The 20,650-nt window shown below is 34.1% G+C and overlaps 3 protein-coding genes, 1 long non-coding RNA gene and 2 other non-coding genes across 15 annotated transcripts; all 6 read left to right on the top strand.

Annotated features, from left to right (window-relative positions):
• Positions 1 to 4,210: 4,210 nt before the first annotated feature.
• On the top strand, positions 4,211 to 8,561 carry LOC123193484 (shaggy-related protein kinase eta-like). 2 transcript variants are annotated; one of them, XM_044606501.1, is made up of 12 exons: positions 4,214 to 4,471; positions 5,000 to 5,092; positions 5,276 to 5,335; positions 5,419 to 5,691; positions 5,767 to 5,841; positions 5,923 to 5,979; positions 6,850 to 6,990; positions 7,103 to 7,153; positions 7,229 to 7,324; positions 7,431 to 7,514; positions 7,703 to 7,804; positions 8,016 to 8,561. In XM_044606501.1, exons 1-12 carry the CDS (start codon positions 4,457 to 4,459, stop codon positions 8,109 to 8,111), a joined length of 1,143 nt encoding a protein of 380 aa, XP_044462436.1. In that variant the 5' UTR covers positions 4,214 to 4,456; the 3' UTR covers positions 8,112 to 8,561. The 2 variants fall into 2 exon arrangements, with proteins under 2 accessions (XP_044462434.1, XP_044462436.1); XM_044606499.1 differs by having other exon boundaries at positions 4,211 to 4,471; positions 5,767 to 5,979.
• A 953-nt stretch (positions 8,562 to 9,514) lies between these two features.
• Positions 9,515 to 12,883, top strand: LOC123192683. Of its 9 annotated transcripts, none has more exons than XR_006496917.1 (8): positions 9,515 to 10,027; positions 10,135 to 10,233; positions 10,325 to 10,399; positions 11,399 to 11,505; positions 11,586 to 11,700; positions 11,790 to 12,130; positions 12,316 to 12,417; positions 12,550 to 12,883. It is a non-coding gene; the product is annotated as an uncharacterized LOC123192683 (long non-coding RNA). The 9 variants fall into 9 exon arrangements; XR_006496918.1 differs by having other exon boundaries at positions 9,518 to 10,027; positions 11,399 to 11,500; positions 12,316 to 12,434; XR_006496915.1 differs by having other exon boundaries at positions 9,521 to 10,027; positions 11,399 to 11,500.
• Positions 12,884 to 14,647: 1,764 nt separating this feature from the next.
• Positions 14,648 to 17,227, top strand: LOC123192567. Its single transcript, XM_044605156.1, has 2 exons — positions 14,648 to 16,128; positions 16,755 to 17,227. Exons 1-2 carry the CDS (start codon positions 15,302 to 15,304, stop codon positions 16,975 to 16,977), a joined length of 1,050 nt encoding a protein of 349 aa, XP_044461091.1. The 5' UTR covers positions 14,648 to 15,301; the 3' UTR covers positions 16,978 to 17,227.
• Positions 17,228 to 17,351: 124 nt separating this feature from the next.
• On the top strand, positions 17,352 to 17,424 carry TRNAE-CUC. The gene has a single exon. It is a non-coding gene; the product is annotated as a tRNA-Glu (tRNA).
• A 594-nt stretch (positions 17,425 to 18,018) lies between these two features.
• TRNAE-CUC lies at positions 18,019 to 18,091 on the top strand. Its single transcript has one exon. It is a non-coding gene; the product is annotated as a tRNA-Glu (tRNA).
• Positions 18,092 to 18,896: 805 nt separating this feature from the next.
• LOC123192999 (60S ribosomal protein L11-like) lies at positions 18,897 to 20,637 on the top strand. Its single transcript, XM_044605742.1, has 3 exons — positions 18,897 to 19,043; positions 19,133 to 19,479; positions 20,253 to 20,637. The coding sequence occupies exons 1-3, from the start codon at positions 19,041 to 19,043 to the stop codon at positions 20,449 to 20,451; spliced, it is 549 nt and encodes a 182-aa protein (XP_044461677.1). The 5' UTR covers positions 18,897 to 19,040; the 3' UTR covers positions 20,452 to 20,637.
• The last annotated feature ends 13 nt before the right edge of the window (positions 20,638 to 20,650 follow it).

Raw genomic sequence — 20,650 nt, forward strand, 5'->3', positions numbered from 1 at the left:
AAAGTGACGCTAGGAAGTAAGTGACAGATTTGCAAATGGCAGGAAAGTGAAGGCAAATCATGTTTGAAAACTCAATCCCACTTTACAGACAAACCTTACAAGACTGTTCATATCACATGTACACCTGTAACAACTAATTATCACCAGGCACACACACACTGAAAAAAACCACCGTTTTCCAGATTTCTGGACATTTTGGAGGAATTTATGTCTTGAACTTATAGAAAACAAGAAAAAGTGTTCATCAAAATGGAACATTAAAGAGTTCCTCACTTCAAATGAAGGTGACGCAGTTTGAACAATATGGCAGGCCCTTTTGAACAAGAGATAATGTTACGTGATTTATTAACAGTATTCAGTAACCGAGCTCCAGCATTTGTTGGCCTTAAATAAACATTAAATTCATGAACCCAATTTCCCTTTCCCATCCCCACCAAGGATTCCTGGATTCTCCTACTCTAGTATGCAACTAAACAAACAATGTTCTACAATAATATGTTGAATATTTTTCTTAAAGTGAGTCCATTTAGTGAATTTGTTTTCTTAAGGAGTATATATGAACTTGATTTTAAATCGTGTGTTATGTGCTTGCAGGCATCTGGAGAAGCAGAATGAGCTTCTTACTGAGGCCCATAGTTCAATGTCTCATGAATTACATAAACTTCAGGTTCATTTATGGTATTTCTTATCTGGGGTTTTGAATTCTCTTTTCGTTTTAGCATTGTATTACACAGTCTAAATACTATCAAATATGTATAGCTATTGTTAAGGTTCGAATTTTTAGACCATATTCTTTTTCTTTTTTGAGGTCCTTGTGTAGAAAATACATATATTTGCCAGAGAATTGAAGTAGGGCAGCACTCAAATTTTATCTTTAACGGTTTGCAGGTTGAGGAGAAATTTTATGAGCTTATGACTGCACAGGGTCTAACTGAAAAGGCATACTTGCCTGCATATATGTATTTGTATACAAGACACTGTGCATATTTAATTATTGTTTACGAAGTTACTGGAAGAACATCTTTAGATCTGTAACTCTGTCCTCGGAAGAGAAGTAGGAAGAAAATATGTCTGATTTTATTTAATTTTATTTGAATCACTTTCTTTCTGTTCTTTAGAAATGAAGCAGGTAACTTTCCTTCACACCTATCTGTCAACATGGACATGAGTTGAATTATTGTTGAAACCACTTACAGTGATTGAAGAGCTTAGTTAAAAGAAGAACACATGATATGATTTTAAGTGATACAAAATAAATATCCAATATTGGTAGAGCTAGCCTTTGATGAATATCTGTTGCCAGGCAAATTATCATGACGTGGGTAGCAACATTAGAAGAGCGTTCAAGGTTTCTGGTTTCCTGGTGACATCAAAGATGGGGAGCTGCTCCATGATCGAGGAGTGTGAGTGGAAAGCCATGTATATTATTGAAAAAGAGACTCGGTTATACCTACATTAATCAATGGGGAGTTGAAACCGTTCTTCTGATAAGTTCAATATAAAATAAAATTAATAACTCTAAACCTAAAAAGGGTGTACATCTTTCCTAACTAAAATATTACAAAAAAAAAACAATCATGTCATTGATCAAGAGCCAACCTCTTGCTCGGCAAACTGAATTTTTTTAATTTAAATTTTACTCATTCGGGTCAAACAAAATTGAAACTAGAGCCCAACCCAAACTTCAAAACAGAGTCTACTGATGCAACAATAGTTGAAACTTGGGCTGTGCCCTCATAGTCGAACTATGAAGCTATGATTACCTATTACTGTATGCAAATTGATTAAATCCGAGTCAACATCAAATCAAGTTTCAGTATGGACCCGTGTCGCCACCCTGAAGCTGGTGTACGAGCTTCACTGCCAACACAGTAGGCGACCTAGGCGCAGAAACTTACCAACCAGAGTTCAGTTAGATTCGTACCTACCGGCAAGAATTAGCCCCAGTTTTTTGACTCTGACCAAAACCCAAAGCAACCCGCCACCGACTCAACCATTCTGATCATTTTGGTCAAGAAAACAATAGTAAATTTACAGTGAAACAGTAAGATTATCAACATCAAAACCCTTTTTCAAAACGTCTCATTTTCTGCTCAATTATCAAAAGGTCTCTGCCCAAACATAAATAAAGTGACCGAAAGGTAAATTTTTGAACCTAAAAACTGTTTTTAAAATTAGATCAGTCCACCTTTTTGGTCTACCTTTTTTAGGGGAATGGACCTGGACTTGATGCATTTAATTCACCAACGTAAATGGGTTAGGGTAATTTATCATATTAATTTGGGATTGACCCACCACTTCATGAGATAAAGGAATAATACTAAGCTTTATTTCAAAGCTCTTCAATTTTCATCGCATCAAAACATGGAGTAATGTTTAGGGGATTCTAGCTATGTAAAGCTCCGATGATAAGGGTAAATTTTAATTTAGTTTAAATTTATTATATTATTGACGGATAAATAATATTATCAAAAAAATAAATCAATCAAATTCAAATTAAATTACCAAACTAGAGATATAGTTAAAGTTTAATTCATTCGAATTTGAGTTTCGATTTGAATCCAAAAGTCTTTGCCCACCCCTAGTAATGTCGCCATGAAGTCATCAAATTCACTTATCAAAACCTACCTAACCAAATACAAACTTCCTTTCATAATTGAGTAGAATTTATAATACTTTGAGCTTGCTATTTGGTATGATGGGTAAATAACATGACATAATGGGTTTATTTTATGAATACGATTATATGCATAATTTTTTAATATAATTTTGTATATAAATAATAATATGTCATTATTTGATTGAATGTTATTTTATTTTTAATTTTTAACTATTTAATCATATAATAATATGATAATATTTATTTATAAAATTATAAATATAATATTACTCTTATTTTATAAACACTCAACAAGTGTCCCATCCGTGATGATATGCAAGAATACATGACATGGCAGGTTTCAAAGGCATTTATTCGGCATTTCAAAAGGGGAATGATGATAAGAATATGCATGCTAACATGTTTCCCATGCATATCGTCCTGGTCATCATCACCATCATAATAATGGAGTAAATTTTTTTACCCCCAAGGTCTAGAAAAGCCGCAATTTCTCACCTCTTGAATTTCTAAATTATAAAAATCTTATAAAAAACTTAATTGCTTTAGAAAAATAATTAACAACTATATAATAATTGAACTTTTTAACATAGGGTTTTAAAAAAGTTAATTTTTAATAAAAATTATAATTTAAAATTTTAAAAGGTAAAAATTTATAAATTTTTCAAATTTTAAATAAAAAATTATTATAGTAATCTTCCCTAGTTATAATATTTATGGTTCTTCCATGGTAGACAAAAGTATTGTTGGCATTAACCAAAGAAATTAGCATGAAGATTTATTTATGAAAAGGTCAATCTTCTCTTTGAATGAAGAATATTTTATTTTTTGAAGTTTATGGCCTATTGGGAATTTGGGATTCTAAATTAGTAGATTTTTAGAACCCCCCATTTTTAGAATTTTCATGCCAAACCCTACCTTCCATGAACTCAATCAATGGCACCCACGTCTAGTAAACTTAATTTACATTTCAACATCAACTAATCAATTTCTTTGTCACATAATTATCAATTTGTTTAATTGATTAACGATCAAAATTCATGATTTTATGGTGTGATTTAAATAAAATATTAATAAATTTTAAATTTTTTTAAAAATTACATTTAGATATCCAAAATCTTTGTATTTAGCTTTAAATAATTATAAATATATAAGTTATAATGGTTAAATATAGTTTTTTGAGTCGAATTCAAATTTAAATTTGTGGCAAAAACTTTCTTATGGGTGAATTTGAGTTCAAGTTAAAAATTTACCTTAATGCCATTGAATCAAATTGTAATTAAATGTATTACTCAATCTAGTTTAATTCGATTATATCTTTAGTTACCAATTTTAGTAATCCATAAGAATTTAATGGTACCAAATATGTTGGAATACTTGTCATCTATGGACAACTTTATTAAAGATGAGGGGTCTGAAAGAATTTCACAGATTTGTCATTTATTGATTGGATACACACTACAGTCCAAAAATTGGAATCCCATTCTTGTAATTAAGATAAAATTCGAATGGCAATCTCGGAATTCAGATAAGAGAAAAAGAAGAAAGCGAAGAGAACGGAAAGTAGACAGAGAAAGAGAAGGGGGAAAAAAAAAAAAACAAAAACAAAAACAAAAAATAGAGGAGCTGTAAGCACATGGGCTTGTTGTCTTTCCCATTTCCATTTCTATCGTCTTATTCTCTACAACCATTCTCTCTCGTTTTCTCTTTCCTCGCCACGATCATCTTTACCCTCACTGCCACCACCACCTACCTCTTCTCCTTCATCCTCCTCTGTTGAACGGTTGAATTTATCACCCCCTCTCTCTCTATTTCTCATCTCAATCTCATTTTCTTTCCATGGCTGACGACAAGGTGTCTCATTTCTTCTTCAATTTTTTATCTGATTCCCCGCATTGACCAAACCTGATAAAAAGATGTTTTTTTGTTTCTAAATTTGTTTCAAGTTTTAAATGGGTTGTCTTTTCTTATATTTTTTTATTTATATGTTTTCAAGCTGAAATGAGTGGAACTTTCTAGTGAAATTTATGTGAAACTTTGGTTGACATCTCTAGTTTTTAAGATACCGATTAGCTTTGGGAGTTTGAAAAATGATTCCTTTTTTGTTTCTTGTATTGAGATTGTTTGGATCTTAGATCTGTTGCTGTCTGTATGGTTGCGGCCAATTTTCTTTTCCCTTTTTGAGCTGAATTATGATACTTAATTATGTATCCTGATCTCTGATTTTGCGATGGGTTGAAAGTTTTATATGCATCAAGTGTTTTTTTTTAAAACGTGAATCTACTATATCATACTCATCTTTCATGTTTATGCAGTTTATTTATTTTATTTAGTAGATTTTATAATCCAGCAGAATTTGATGTGGATGAAAATGTTTTGCAGGAAATGTCTGCTTCTGTTGTGGATTCTAATGATCCGGTCACGGGTCATATCATATCTACCACCATTGGAGGAAAAAATGGAGAGCCCAAACAGGTTAAGTTTTATCCCTTTATGTGGTTTTTTTGGGCTTAATTTGTCTATTTTCAGTTATCTAATGAGTTGAAAATTTATATATTCTTAACCAGATTCGGCTTAGTAACCTGCCTCCAAACTGAATTTTACTTTTATTTTTCAATTGAAGTTGAAGTTTATGTTAATGGTTTGACGCTTGTTCAGACAATCAGCTACATGGCAGAGCGTGTTGTGGGAACCGGGTCATTTGGGATTGTTTTCCAGGTAAGAAAACGTGGTGTTTTTAAGAAATGGAAGACTTTTTATGAGTCTCGTTTCTTGTTCTAACTGTATTTGATTCTTCACAGGCAAAATGCTTGGAAACTGGGGAGACTGTTGCGATAAAGAAGGTTTTGCAGGACAGAAGATATAAGAATCGTGAACTACAATTAATGCGAGTGATGGATCATCCGAATGTGATTTCTTTGAAACACTGCTTCTTTTCAACGACCAGTAGGAATGAACTTTTCCTCAACTTGGTAATGGAATATGTACCTGAGAGCATGTATAGAGTATTGAAGCATTACAGCAGTGCCAATCAGAGAATGCCTCTCATCTATGTAAAGCTTTACATGTATCAGGTATATAACGTGCTCTCTGATGAGGTTGATTTGTTACCATATGTACATCTTATGACAATTAGGGATATCTTTCAGATTTTCAGAGGACTGGCATATATTCATACTGTTCCTGGAGTTTGCCATAGGGATTTGAAGCCTCAAAACCTTTTGGTATGCTTCTCCTACCATGAAGTTGCTGAAGGAAGTTTGTTTGTTTTTGCTTTTTTACTGAAGGTAACGTTGTGTCAACAGGTTGATCCTCTTACACACCAGGTTAAGATTTGCGACTTTGGAAGTGCAAAACAGTTGGTATGCTGATCCCTCCTTTCTACAATTTAATTAGGCCATAACTGATGTGATTGATTTCATTCGCATGGCACTTTAAGTTCAGAATTTGTTCCAGGGTATAAATATTATGTAATGTTATCATCTTGAGAAAAAGTAACTCCCATAGAATAATTTTGCAATAAGCTTTTTTGAATGCATTATTAGTGTCAAACTGTCCTAAGGGATGGTGGGGAACAAAGGCATTTATTTTATTCTCTTGTTGGATAAGAACTTCCTTGGCCTCTTCATGTGTTAAAGTCATAGAAGTTTTCACCTGCATTAATTTGGCTGAGCGTGTATCTTTGTTCTCATTTTTGCCATTTTTGAAATTTTGTTGCATTTTAGTCGGTCATCGTAATTTCATTATTTATCATTCTCAAGTCACTTGTCTGTAGAGGCTGTGAAATAATCAGTTAATTACATTTCTCCTTTCCACTCAAAGAAGAGGGTCATGTCAGTATTGGCCAGGTGCCTCTTAGTGTACTTTGATTTAATGTTGTTTTGATTTCTCTCTCCTCACAATTGAAAGAATCTAATGTTCTATGGAAGTGCAATTATCCTGACAATGGTAATGGTGATCTTTAACAGTTGATGAGGACATATTTGATTTGATCTTAAGGTCCACTTTTGGAGTCCCTGCTTGGTTAAGCTGCAATAAATTCTTGTATAGGTATAGCTGATAATAGTTAGTTCAGAAATTGGCAGCCTCTGTTAGGGAAATGAATTTTTTTTTCCTTGTACATTTGCAAGTGATATTAAGGAATATAGTATTTTATTGATCGATCCTGTTATTTTGATGCTTGTTTTTTGTATTATGTTTCATGCATTAACCATCAAACCATTTATGATCAGGTCAATGGTGAAACTAACATTTCATACATATGTTCACGTTTCTATCGAGCTCCAGAACTCATATTTAGTGCTACAGAATATACAACCTCAATTGACATCTGGTCAGCTGGTTGTGTGCTTGCAGAACTTCTTTTGGGGCAGGTTAGCAATTTCAATACTGCTTTCGAATTTTGTTCTTTGAGAAACTAGCACTTCTTAATTCTCTAGTGAAGCTGTGTTTGGCGGACTTTTAATAATTTTGAACTTTTTGTAGCCACTGTTTCCTGGAGAAAATGCTGTGGACCAGCTTGTAGAGATTATCAAGGTACATTTTGCTTATTTGTTTTGAAATAATGCATTTTGTAATTATAATCCAACACCCCTACATTTTGTCCTACAGGTTCTTGGTACACCCACCCGAGAAGAAATTCGCTGTATGAATCCAAATTATACTGATTTTAGGTTTCCACAGATTAAAGCTCATCCCTGGCACAAGGTTTGCATTTTTTGGTCCTTTTGATATATACATGAATCATTTGAATTTCGGTGATTTGCATTTTTGTTTCAATGTGTCCATTTACATATTTCTTCCTGTATTTTAGGTTTTCCACAAAAGGATGCCTCCAGAGGCAATTGATCTGGCATCTCGACTGCTTCAATATTCGCCGAGTCTTAGATGCACGGCGGTGAGTTGAATCACATTTTCACTATATGGATATGATGAGGATCAGTTTAATATAGCTCAGTGGTCAAGGGGGGCTCATTGTTCAATTCTTGGTCCAGAAAGTTGTATTTTGCAAAATGATTTTTCTCTTTAACTAAGCTATTTCCTGCTTAATATCTATTCTGATTAGATATGCCTTTGTCATTGCAGCTAGAAGCATGTGCACATCCTTTCTTTGACGAACTGCGCGAACCCAATGTGCGCCTACCAAACGGACGCCCTCTACCTCCTCTATTCAACTTTAAGCATGAAGTATGTTTCTAACCTTTTTAACATATATATCTTTATTTTGTTTTTGAGCATCATCTCTCTGTTAGTATAATGACACACGAAGGCATGAGAAATTTCTTGGTTTGATTGTGAAGAGTGTTTTGTTTCTTTCATTACATTATGAACAATTTTCTGCAAAGTTTCTGATAAAGCGCATGCTAAAGGCTTAGCAATTGTTTTATTCCTATAACAGTTATCTGGGGCATCTCCTGAGCTTGTTAATAAGCTGATACCATACCATGTGAAACGGCAATTAGGTCTAAATTTCTTGCATCCAGCTGGGACATAGATTCAGTTCAGTAATGTGGAAGTGATGTCTACTTGTTCATGTGTGTTACATGAAGGGAATTATATCCAGGTTTTTAACTACCACGCATTGAGGCTTGACCAGCATCATTTCTTGGTCTACCGGGCAATCTCTGTCAGCTGGGTGGCCAGGCTTTCTCTTCTTCCACCCCCTTTCTTCTGTCCAAGTGCCCATTTATTTATGTACATGTTTGATAGTAAAAGATAGGCTAAGGTGATAAGGTATCAGAAAGCAGCTGCCAGTAGAGGGAGAAAATTAAACTGAGGAGAAATGTATTTGTAGCTAGGAGAAAGAAAAGCCCGGCGAAGAAAGGGGTTTGGCAATGTTGTTTGTGGTCAGGTTTGGTTCTTGATGTCATTTGGTTTTTGTTGTGGTTTGTGATTATGACTGACTTCCCACCTGCTATTTGTGTAAAGTAATGTTGTTGCAATATGCTTTATACTTGCTGCGTTTTATTTTACAAGTTTCATCATTTCTTCGTTTCAACACTCTCAGGATTGCTTTTACCTATTTCCTGCTCAAAGAGCATTAATAACGTGGAAACTGATTATGCAGGAAAAAAATGGTGGATTGAGCTGTCTTCTCTCTGTTCGTGTCTTGTCATCGTCTTTGTTCAAAGTCCAAATTTCAGAAACATCTACAGTTGTATTCTACATGTATTGTGGATTGAAAATAGGCGAAAGGGCTATTTCTCGATCACATTTTAACCAAAAATAAATATAAATATAAATATATATATATGAAATTTGATAATTCTAAATATTCATCTATAAATCAATTTTTATTAAAAAATTTAATTTAAATAAATAATAAAATTATTATTTTAATAATATTATTTAAAAAATATGTCATTCATTATATTATTTTTATAAGTTTTAAAAGTTATAATTTATCTTTCAAATCTTGGGTTTTATCTTTTATCTTTTTAGCCATCCCAAATTTTTAAAATTTCATTTAACCTACCTTCAACTTAGATTATTCAAAAATTAAGTAATCTCTTCCTTCGTCAATTGAGTTAGTGTCGTCTTTTGTCTTTCTTCAATGCTTATGCAACCCTTCGATGTGCTTTCTCCTCTAATGCAATGTCCTAAAGAAACATGAGTGGACAAAGAGATTAGAGCTTTGGTCCAAATCTCTTTGTTGGGGAAGAGATTTGAACTGTTGGCCTGTGTTTCTTGGGTGAGAAATAGTCATGGATGTATATCTGTAGATCTTTGATGAAAAGATTCTCAACCGATGGTGGCTAGAGACAGAAAAAAAGTAAGAGTGGGAAAATATGTATTTTTTAAAATTAAAAATATTTAGACAGATGAAATGAAATAAAGTTAAAATTTTTTAATATAATTAGTAAAATGATGATTTTTACTTTTAATTAAAATTAACACATAAAACGGTTCAAAATTTTAAAACTGGACAAAATATATATTTATTTATATACATTAAAGCTTGGGTGGCCACCGAAAGTGTGGCCGAAGTAAGATACATCAACGGCACCAACACCATCCTGGGAAAAAAAATCAGATATCGGACAAGGGCAAGGCGACAATCTCTGTTTTTACGAATGTCGAGATTATTTTCCCGCTTTCATATCACTGCTGCTCTCCTGGTCCTGGTCCTGGTCTTACGATATCTTAAAATGTTATCAATTTAGTTATCTCATCGAGGCAACCAAAAACTACTCAGTGGATTACGACTCGGGACTCCGCTCGTTTGGGTTTCACTAGTAAGCGGAAAAAGTGAGTCTAGTGCGTTTTCTGTTGTGTTGCTTTTTACCGAGTTCCAAGTCAATGGTGTTGGCAGCATTTGCGGATCTTTTCATCGTTTTCTTTTGTGGGCACTCCAAAGTTTTTGCCTTTGACAGTCTTCTTTCTCCTAAAGGCGTGAACTATGATATGAAGGTCATTGTGCTGCCTTTTCTTTTTGTGTTTTTTAATATTGTCGTTTATGTAGTTTTGACTTTTGTTAAATTGTTTTCTATTCATTTTTTTTGTGTTGCGTTTATCAGCTACATGTAATGGGAGGTTGGGATATAAATTCTGTGGATCCATGCTTTTGGAACCTGGTTGCTTGGTTGCTCTACTGAGGGTTTCCTCATTTCCCTGCTGTAAGTTTCCAATGTCCAATTATTTCTACTTTATTGCAATAAAGTTATTTTCTTTTCTTTTTTACTTTTTGTTGCTTTGCTTTTTTTGTAGTGAAATGGCTCGTATGGATTTATCTAGAACTCTTTCTTCTCCCAGTATTGGCAACTTAACTCTCCTAAGAACAGTGTCAGTATTACACTCTTTGTGTTAATGTTTGGCTCTAAATAATTTATTTTTAATTGGTTTCTGTATGTTGACATTTTGAAACAAATTGTAAATTTTTACTGTAGTTTATAGCGAATTAGTACCAGTCAATGCTTTCAATCTCTTTTTTACTTTAGGGTTGTTGTATAATAATCAGTTAAGTGGTTCTATCCTAGCTGAGATAGGGATGCTTTCTCGACTTCAAACGCTTGACCTTTCCGGTTACCGAACTTGTTGGAGAAATTCCAAGTTCTTTGGGGTTTCTTACTCATGTAACTTACTTGTGAGTATGGCTTTACGTTATTATGCACATAGCGTTGATATGTCTGAGTTTTTACGTTAATAATGTCGAGGAGCTCTGGTTATTCATGTTCTGGGCGTTTTCCATGACTAGTTTTTTCAGGCGGCTTGACAAGAACAATTTATCTGGTCCAATTCCTCCCCTTGTAGCCAATCCCACAAGTCTTTCCTTCTTGATGTATGTGTTTCATTTTAACTGTGTTTGCTCTCTCTTAGATTGTGTCATATAACAATTATGATTTATACATTTAAATCCTCTGCTAGGATTTATCTTTCAATAATTTCGGTGGTCCAACACCCAAAATATTAGCAAAAGCAAATAGGTGAGATATTTGGTATAAAGAGATTTTGATCATAAATTTATTGTTCTTTGACTAATTGTTAGCCTGTTATCATCTATTCACTATCCTTCATTGTTGGCATGCTGGGATTTCATTGGAGTTACAAAGATGTGTGATGCAGTAGAACATATGGTGAACAATTGGTGTGTACTTAAGGATTGTGCTTTATCTAATGCAATAATTTCCTGAATTTCTTGTTTATGAATTCTTCACTAATGAATCAAAATGAAAATGTAACTTGCAGTGGTATGTTTAGATTTTGATAGTAACTAAAGGGAAGATTAAGTCTGCTACAATGGCCATTTACTTATTTAATGATAAACTGATGACATTTTGATAGGCCTTAAAGTCTGTGCGTTTTGATCTAGTTTTACTGGGAACAACTTTCTTTGCACTTCTCCATCTGAGCAAATTTGCCTGGGTGTTTCTAAACCATCAAAGGGTAATGTACGTCTAACCTGTCACGCTGTTTAGATATGTTGAGCTTCAATAATACAAATGGGTATTGATGATGATTGTAACTGCAGAGACATGTTTAACTCCAAAAGCCGGTGGGTATTGCCGATGGATGATTTCTGTTAATGTATGCATCAGCTGCAATTTTGTTGTTTCCGTGATGTTGCTTGTTTGTTAGGTGCATTGGTACAAATCTCAACTTCTCTTTACATCCTATGGTACTTTCTGAACTTTTTGCTGTTTTACCAAGAACTTTAATAATCTGAAATTTGCAGTGCTGCAAGATCATGAATTTGATATTGTTCATGAGAAGAGGTTCTCACTTCATAAATTACAAATTGCTACTGCAACCTTAGTGCCAAAAACATTCTGGGGCAGGGAGGATATAGAGTAGTTTATAAAAATGTCCTCCAAATAGGACAGTGATGGCAGTTGAAAGGTTAAAAGATCCAAATTTCACCTGAGAAATGCAGTTTCAGACCAAAGTTGAGATGATTGGATTAGCATTGCATTGGAATCTGTTATGCATGAATGGCTTCTGTTTGATGCCTGAGGAAAGGTTGCTTGTTTATCCTCATATGCAAAATGGGACTGAGTGTTGCTGCTTGCTTGAGAGGTTAGTTTAATTTTGTTGATGTGCTTTCTCCATTAAAGGATATTGGCTTTAGGCTAATTTTTGAATATTCTAGAGAACTCAATTTCTCTTAGCTAATGTTTATTGCTTATAGCATCCAGTGATTAATTAATAAAATTATATTTTTCATGGTTACAGATTATTAATATATTCTTTTCTTTGGACAGAAATCTTATCTATAAATATGATCGGAGTAGTTGATAGATTCTCATCTGCATTCTTCCACAAATTAAACACATCTCCAGCCCAAGGAAGGAAGAATGATACCAGTAACTATTAAATCTTTGTAATGGTGTATTCTGTTCTTAAATGCCACAATGTGTCTCAGTTTATAAACCGAAATGAAGATAACTCAAGTTCTATCCTTTGCTTATTAAACTTTTTTCACATAATTTATGCAGGTTAGAACCTTATACGAAGAAAGGAGGCTAGAATTGCTAGTAGATAGGGATCTGAAGGGACAATTCAATTTAATGGTATTGGAAAAAGCTGTAGAGTTGGCTCTGCTGTGTACTCAGTCACATCCTAACCTTTGCGCAAAGACGTGAGCAGTTTTGAAGGTCCTGGAAGTTCTTGTTGAGCAGGCAGGAATTGAAGAGGCACAAGGTGGATCCAATCTTGGCAAGGCAAGACAGTGATGCCCAAGAAGAATCAGAACTTTCTGGACCACAGTAACAAAATCATTTCTGCATCTAACTGTAAATGAATTTCTCATCTGACTAACCTTCAGTTTTTTGCAGAACTCTTATATATATATATATTTTTCATGATTTAGTTTGTGAATCAAGTATTAATATGGATTTAGACATGTGACTTCCTATTATTTTATTTGTTGACAGCCTTAACCTGACAGAAAATTTTATATTGCAACTTACATTGTGTTTTCTTAGACGTACAAGACATTTCCTCCCAACTCCCAAGCTGTTATGTTTATAAAATGGATATTAAATCTCCATTTCCATCTAGGTGGACTCTTTTATTAGAAAATGACCAGGGATTTTCCTTGAAAGAATATATAAATTGATTTTTTTTGGCAATATCATTGATTGATTAGAGTACATTCACCACACTTAAACACATATCTGGCATCTGTTGTCAATTGGCACATGACGCCTTAGTTGTTGGCCGATTGGAGCTGACGGTCTTTGTTATTAATTGTATGAATAGTATAACTTATAATGAGTAATATTATATGCATTAACAATAGTAACAAACATGGTATAAATGCAGACGAGTTATATTTAATTTAAAATTATTTAATTATATGATGATATATTAACATTTGTATCTATATTTTACACGCATTGTTAGTACATTGAGCATTATTGCCTTTTTGCATCCCTCTAGTCAGGTGCAAATAGAACCTTCAATCATTTAGGAATATCTACACATTCAGATTGAACAAGCAGCGCTGGTTAAGTATGCTGTAACATTTTTGCATCAGCTGAGAATGAGGCAGGTGGCTCTTAGATTATGACAAGAAACTGGCAACTACCCCCACTCAATTTCACCCTTTGTCTTTGTATTAGATCTGCCATTTATTTATTAGATTTCTTGGAGGAACTCTGTTGGTTTTGTTCTGTAAAAGGATTCCTGCGAAATTATTAGCAAGGTGTGACTTGTAAGTAATGGATAATGGGTATTTGGAATATGGAATCTACATGTGATCACAGGATTGCTTCAACTTTTGTTGAATTTATTGGGTAGAAGAATAAGTTTGATGACTTTTTTCTGCTGCCTCACGCATAGTGGGTGCCATGATAATGAAATAAGGCCACGAATATGCATTTCATGTCTTTAAAGGTTCATTCTACCTTATCTACCCTTACCTTTCCTCCAATCAACTTTTCCGACGAAATACAAATGAATTATTATATAATTAGATAATTTTATCTGTTTGAATATGAATTATCACTCAAAAAATAAATAATAAAATTGTCTTAATTAGATGTTCAAATGATGTATCATCATGTATTTGATGATTGTATTTAATCATATAATGATAAAATATCTGAGTATTTATTTAAGTACTCAAAAGTGAGTGTATATATTATTGCTAAAAAAAATACATAATTTGAGTATATATATAATACGTTATTATGATTTTAAATTAAAGGTAAAAAGTAATTTAATCACATAATAATATATCGTTTGTATACTTAAATGATGTATAAAAAATATATATACTTAATATTTTAAATTAAATATAAAATAATATTTAATATTATTTATGAATTTAATTAGATATTTGCAGATAACATCGCACAAAAATCAATTATGGAAATGCTATGAAACATTTTACTTGACCTACCAGATAAGCTATAAGTGGAAATAATATCGAAATCAAATCCCTGTTTTAATAATTTTATGTAAAACAATCGTATATAATCAAATATATAAAAATAATTAGATATTATAATAATAAGGTAAGCCCACGTTTTTACCTATTCAATACATCAATGAATCAAGATATTTTTCCATGCAGAAGCCAAATACATGGATTGCAACTCAACAATACGAGATAACCATTAATCTCCTAGCTGTATTCTTCGTATTTCAAATTCCGTTTCTAATCTTTCATCCACGGTTGAACTATACGTATTTTGTAATTTGATTTATTCCTACTCCAACTCCTTTTCCTCACCTAACCTTTTGTGTATACAATTTCAGTTTTTTGTCTCTTTTAATAATTTAAATGAGTAAATGACGTCCACCCAGTACTTGTTTTAGTTAATTCTCAGACAACCTGAGATCTATCTGCTTTGCTTTTTACTAAAGGAAAAAGAAACCACTTTTATTCTGTGTTGTGGGGTTTAAGTTTTAAAGTAAATGCCTTATGATGGATGATTGGAGGGAGCTTGTCTTTTGCGTGGGATAGAAATGAATAATGGAGTAGGTAATGATCTGGTTTCTGGGTTTGTTGGTTTCTTTGTTTTTTTTTTTTTTTTTAAATAGTAGATTCGGTTTTTGTTGAGTTATTTAACTGTTAATTTTCATCAGTTCTTGTTTCTCTACAAATTTTTTGTGTCTTTTAAGGAATGTAATGATAATAGTTTCATGTTATGCAATCAAGCCAGATAGTGCTGTCGGTGCATATATATATTAGTTTCTGAAAATTCTTGAGAAGGTTTTGGTTTCTAATTTTGGTGATTAATGGATCAAGAAACTCATAAGAGTGATAGAATTGTTGAGAATTTTAGTCAAGTTAGTAGAGCAACAGGTGAGAATTCAAGTAATCTGGTTGATGGGGTTGTGCTAAACACTGTTATGAAGAAAACTTCAGTTGAAACTTTGAGTCTTAGAAGAGATATTGATGAAGTTGAGTTGGGTAAAGTTTTAGGAGAAGGGCAAAAGAGGGTTATACATCATGAGACAGATGATATGAGAATAATTGCCAAGAATTTGAACAATTTGGTTTCTGGGGTTAGGGTAGATACAGTGTGTCTAAGAAACTCAGATGAAAGTACAAGTTACAGCAGAGAACAGGGGGGTTTTGGATTGAAAATTGATGAATTAGAGTCAACTGGTGATGCAGTTGTGGAAGCACAGCATACACATTGTCAGCAAAGAGTTGGGAGTCAATTTGATCAAGTGCTGGAGACTGTTATTGTGGTAAATTTGGATCAGACTCTGGGTTTTAGCAGAGACAATAATGAATTAGTAGAAGTAAAAGGTACTGAAATGACCTCAAGTAAAGCATTGGTGAAGAGAAAGAATTCTATACTGCAGAAGCAATCCTGTGTGATTGATATTAAATGTGGCAGTGGAGATGAAAAAGTAACTAAGGAGAGTGGGATTGAAGAAAGGGTTTGTAGAATTTGTCAGTTGGACTCTGAGCAATCATTGGAAACCACAGATGCTACAGATACAGTTGATTCTTCCACCATGGATTTAATTCAGCTTGGTTGTGGATGCAAAAATGAGCTTGGCATTGCACATAGCCACTGTGCTGAGGCATGGTTTAAGCTAAAAGGAAACAGGTAAAAATTTCTTGCTTCTGTAAAAAAATGACCTTTCTTTTTTTAATTTTACATAAAAGTTTTAGGATATAGTATGCATTTTGATTTGATGTTAGATTAAGATGTACCATTTAGGAATCAAGTTATTTATTAAGTTTGAGTACACTGAATGTAAATTATAGTCTCGATGGACTCTCAATTATATGCAAAACTGGACTCAGGATTCCTGGAAGCCAATTACAGAAGCAATCACTAGTCAGAAGAGAACTTAATTCGACTTTTATGTGAAACTCAAATTGATTACCTGTTGAGTAAACTCTCAGTTTTATGGTTCATAGTAACAAAATGTATCATGTGTGGTGATTTAAGGCTTGCAACATCTCTGGCATTCTCATTTCCTTGTGCATTTGTACTTTGTGTTCATCCTACCCACATCATTATGCGTGTATATTATTCATGTTAGCTTCACAGTTGGTAACGTCAATGAATTGCCTCATGCCCATGTGCATTTGAGCACTGAATTCCAGAGGCAGAGCCATTAGGTTTGTTTTGAATTAACTTGCTCTCTGGTTATGTGTCAATATTAACCAGTTCTGTCATAGAAATACTGAAGTCATTCATGTAGATATGTTTCTTATCATGCACAGGCTGTGTGAAATTTGTGGCCAGACCGCGAAAAATGTCACTGATGTCAGGGATTTCAGATTCATGGAGGAATGGAATGAGCATAGATATATCGACAGCAGTAATAGCTCATCAGAAAGGAGAGGATGTTGTTGGTGGCAGGGGCAGCCGCTTTGCAACTTCCTAATGGCATGCCTAGTGATAGCTTTTGTAGTGCCATGGTTTTTTCGCGTAAATTTGTTTTGATATGGTCTTGAATCAACCAAGTCCTAGTAGATATATTCATTCTCAGACTCAGGACTGTTGGTTGGAGACCACCATGAAAACCAGGCTCTGCAAATCATGCAGTATTTCACTTATTCTTTGATCGTGCTTTTCACATATGGAATATTTATGATATTTATTCAGGAGTTGCCTTTGTAAACACAAGCACAGAAAATGTCAAAGTTATTATTTCCATGTATTTTTTTGGGAAATAGCATTTGGTTGTGTAATATCTATCTCCTTTCATAACTTCTTACAATTGGTTTACATTTTATCTTAGTTAATCGATGAAGGTGATGCCGAACTACACTGCAAATAACACAGATAGTTATATAAAATCTTTCCGAATGCATCGATCCGTTGTAGTCTAGGTGGTTAGGATATTCGGCTCTCACCCGAAAGACCCGGGTTCAAGTCCCGGCAACGGAACTTAATTTTGCCAATATCATTTTTACTTCATATTTATACGAAATTTACTTGAGATCCAGCTTTTACAGTTTTAAGTTTTTAACTACCAAATTTCTTTTTGACGTCCAGCTGGTACATTTTGACGGTTACACCCAACTATTACTTTTTGACATACAGCTATTACACTAATTAAGTCTCTGTCAAAGAGAGCTTTCTGCTTATGTTTCAGGTTTTAATTGATCAGCTTTTCGAAGAAAAAGTGAAAAAGAAAGCCGCTTAAAAGACATTGTTGTGGGACAAAATAAGGTGATAGCCATTTTGAAGAAAAATAAAAAAGAAGCTACGCTTGAAAAATGAGAGAGAAAGTTACCACCATAGCTTGAATCTCTCCGCTTCTCAACCGTAATGAATGGTGAAATCTAGTGCCGACGATGCAAAGCTACGTTGAGCTTTCGAAGTTGCCATTGAAGGCATGAAACAAAAGATCGTTATGCCCACTCGTGTCGCCAAAAGTTGAGGGATTTGGGGAAAATCTGGCAAAGGAGGCCGACGGAGCACAAAAATAGAAGAAATGCATTAGCTGATTTTTTTAATTATTAAACGATTATCGCAAAGTCCGATGTAGTCTAGGTGGTTAGGATATTCGGCTCTCACCCGAAAGACCCGGGTTCAAGTCCCGGCATCGGAAATTTTTTTTACAAAATTTTGTTGTAACTCCATATTTATACCAAATTTCTTTTTGACGCCGAACTATGCCATTTTGACCCCAGCTAGCCATTTTAACCCCTTTTTGTTTTTCCTCAGTTATTTGACCCCCTATATATCATAAAATAATTTTTTTTACCCCTAACTATAACTTCTATTACAAGAGAATGCTAGGAGAGCTCAATTTTGTTTCTCATTATCTTACCATCTAACATGTGTACAAGAAACACCACATTTTGTTGACACCCAATTATTCCATTTTGATACCAGCTGTTATTTTTAACCTTTATTTTTTTAAAGTTTTTGTTAGGTTTCTTCTAACCCCTATGTAGCATAAAATGACTTTTTTTTTTTGTTTTGACCCTTGGCTATAATTTTTGGAGAGGGTCTTACGAAAACTCTCTTTTTCTCTTACTCACCATCTAATATTATGTGTGCAAGAAACCCCCCCAAAAAAAAAGCAATAAGTACTCACTTTTTTTTTTTCATTGTGCACAAATATTAAATTATGAGCGAGAGGGTGAGAAAAATATACTAAATTTATATAATAATCATATTATTTTTTATATTTTAAAACATAATTAATTTACTTTACCTAATCTAAATATGAATGATTTTCACATTTTCCTTCATAGAGGTTTTGCTACTTTTTCCTCAAATCTTCATTAGATGTGAGAGATAAAAACTCGACTAAAATAGGGTGAATTTGTTATTTTTTAAAACAAAAGGCCGAAGATTATGGAGCAGCAGTTTCGGGGCCAATATTTGCCTTTGTTTTTTGATCCTTGTCGAAGGGTATTTTCGTCTATCAATAAAGCGACGATTACAAAAACCCTAACTGGCTCCCTCGTCATTTTAAGCTTGCCCGCCTCTTCAACCCGACTCAGATTCAACAGCTCCATCCATCTGCCTTCTCTAACGTCAATACTGCAATGGTTCTGTCTTCCACTCTCTCCATCTCTTTTGTATGACAATTTAATATTAATTTTATTGACTGGTTTCACGTTTTATGTTATTGAATCAGGCGTCGGAGAAGAAGCTTGCGAACCCAATGAGGGAAATAAAAGTTCAGAAGCTGGTACTCAACATCTCCGTGGGTGAAAGCGGAGATCGGCTCACACGAGCCGCCAAGGTCCTGGAACAACTCAGTGGCCAAACACCTGTTTTCTCCAAGGCTAGGTACACTGTCAGGTCATTTGGTATCAGGAGGAACGAAAAGATTGCTTGTTACGTTACAGTTAGAGGAGACAAGGCGATGCAGCTTTTGGAAAGCGGTTTGAAGGTCAAGGAGTACGAGCTTTTGAGACGCAACTTCAGCGAAACTGGCTGCTTTGGTTTCGGCATTCAGGAGCACATTGATCTCGGCATCAAGTAAGTTCCTTTCTTTTCGTTGCTTTTCGTTTCCATTGTGTCTTTTTTTTTTTGCGTACTGCAAGTAATGGACATGGTAAATCAGGAAAAGAAAAGAAATTCCAGTTGCAGTATTGTTTGTTGTTACAAACCCATAATTGATAGAGATAATTTGTGACACAAATTGAAACATCAGCAAATGCACAGGCTGAAATTTTACCTCATAAGAAAGTGTTCATTGATCAGAAGATAATGAGAAGGAAGTGAGGGGTTCAATCAGTCTCTTGGCTTACAAAAATGGAAAGGAAATAAGGAAAACAGTTGGGGAAAGATCAAAAGGAACACTGAAAATTCCTGGCAATTCGAGATGTCAGGAATTTGCATATCCTTCATGGTTCAGGTGCACTTAACTAGCTACCAACGCTTAAGGTTGACCTCCACAAGTATGGATTGCTTACAGACACAATTCCAGTTCAATCTTTCTAAGCTAAGCTTGTCTATTTGTAACTATTTTTTTTAATTATTGAAGACTGTAGGGACTGAAGTTCTTGTTGAAAATTGTATTTTCCGAGGATTCCATATTTTGGTCTAAGCTATCAACATTGATCTTGTTATGGACAACAGCATATAAATTTACTGATATGCTTGTAGAAAGAGATCATTACAAAATAAAAGTGCTGACATTTTCCAATTTCTGCTTGGTAGTTAAGAGTTTATTAGGATTCTCAGTGTCAGGTTTTAGTCTCACCCTGGGATTGTAAAATTAACTGTTGTATTGTATATTCTCCTGTCAGGTATGATCCTTCAACTGGTATCTATGGTATGGATTTCTACGTTGTTCTTGAGCGCCCAGGATATCGTGTTTGTCGTCGCCGCAGATGCAAGTCACGCGTTGGAATTCAGCATAGAGTTACCAAGGAGGATGCAATGAAGTGGTTCCAGGTCAAGTATGAAGGAGTAATCCTTAACAAGGCCCAAAACATTAGTGCTTAAGGAGTTGTGTTACAGATTTGTTAAGTTACTTAAAGTTTTGGTCAGTTGTCTGATTCATTTTGAGCAGTCTATGATTTCTCTTAAGAGATTTAAATTGGTGGATTTTAAAGTACCATATGTGATGATCTTCTTTGTTATTTATTAGAATATCGTAGTAGTAATGCATAGTTCCTTACCTACCCGCAAGTATGGCATTGTT

The sequence above is a fragment of the Mangifera indica genome, chromosome 12 (genome assembly GCF_011075055.1).
Source record: "Mangifera indica cultivar Alphonso chromosome 12, CATAS_Mindica_2.1, whole genome shotgun sequence".
Taxonomy (NCBI): Eukaryota; Viridiplantae; Streptophyta; class Magnoliopsida; order Sapindales; family Anacardiaceae; genus Mangifera; species Mangifera indica.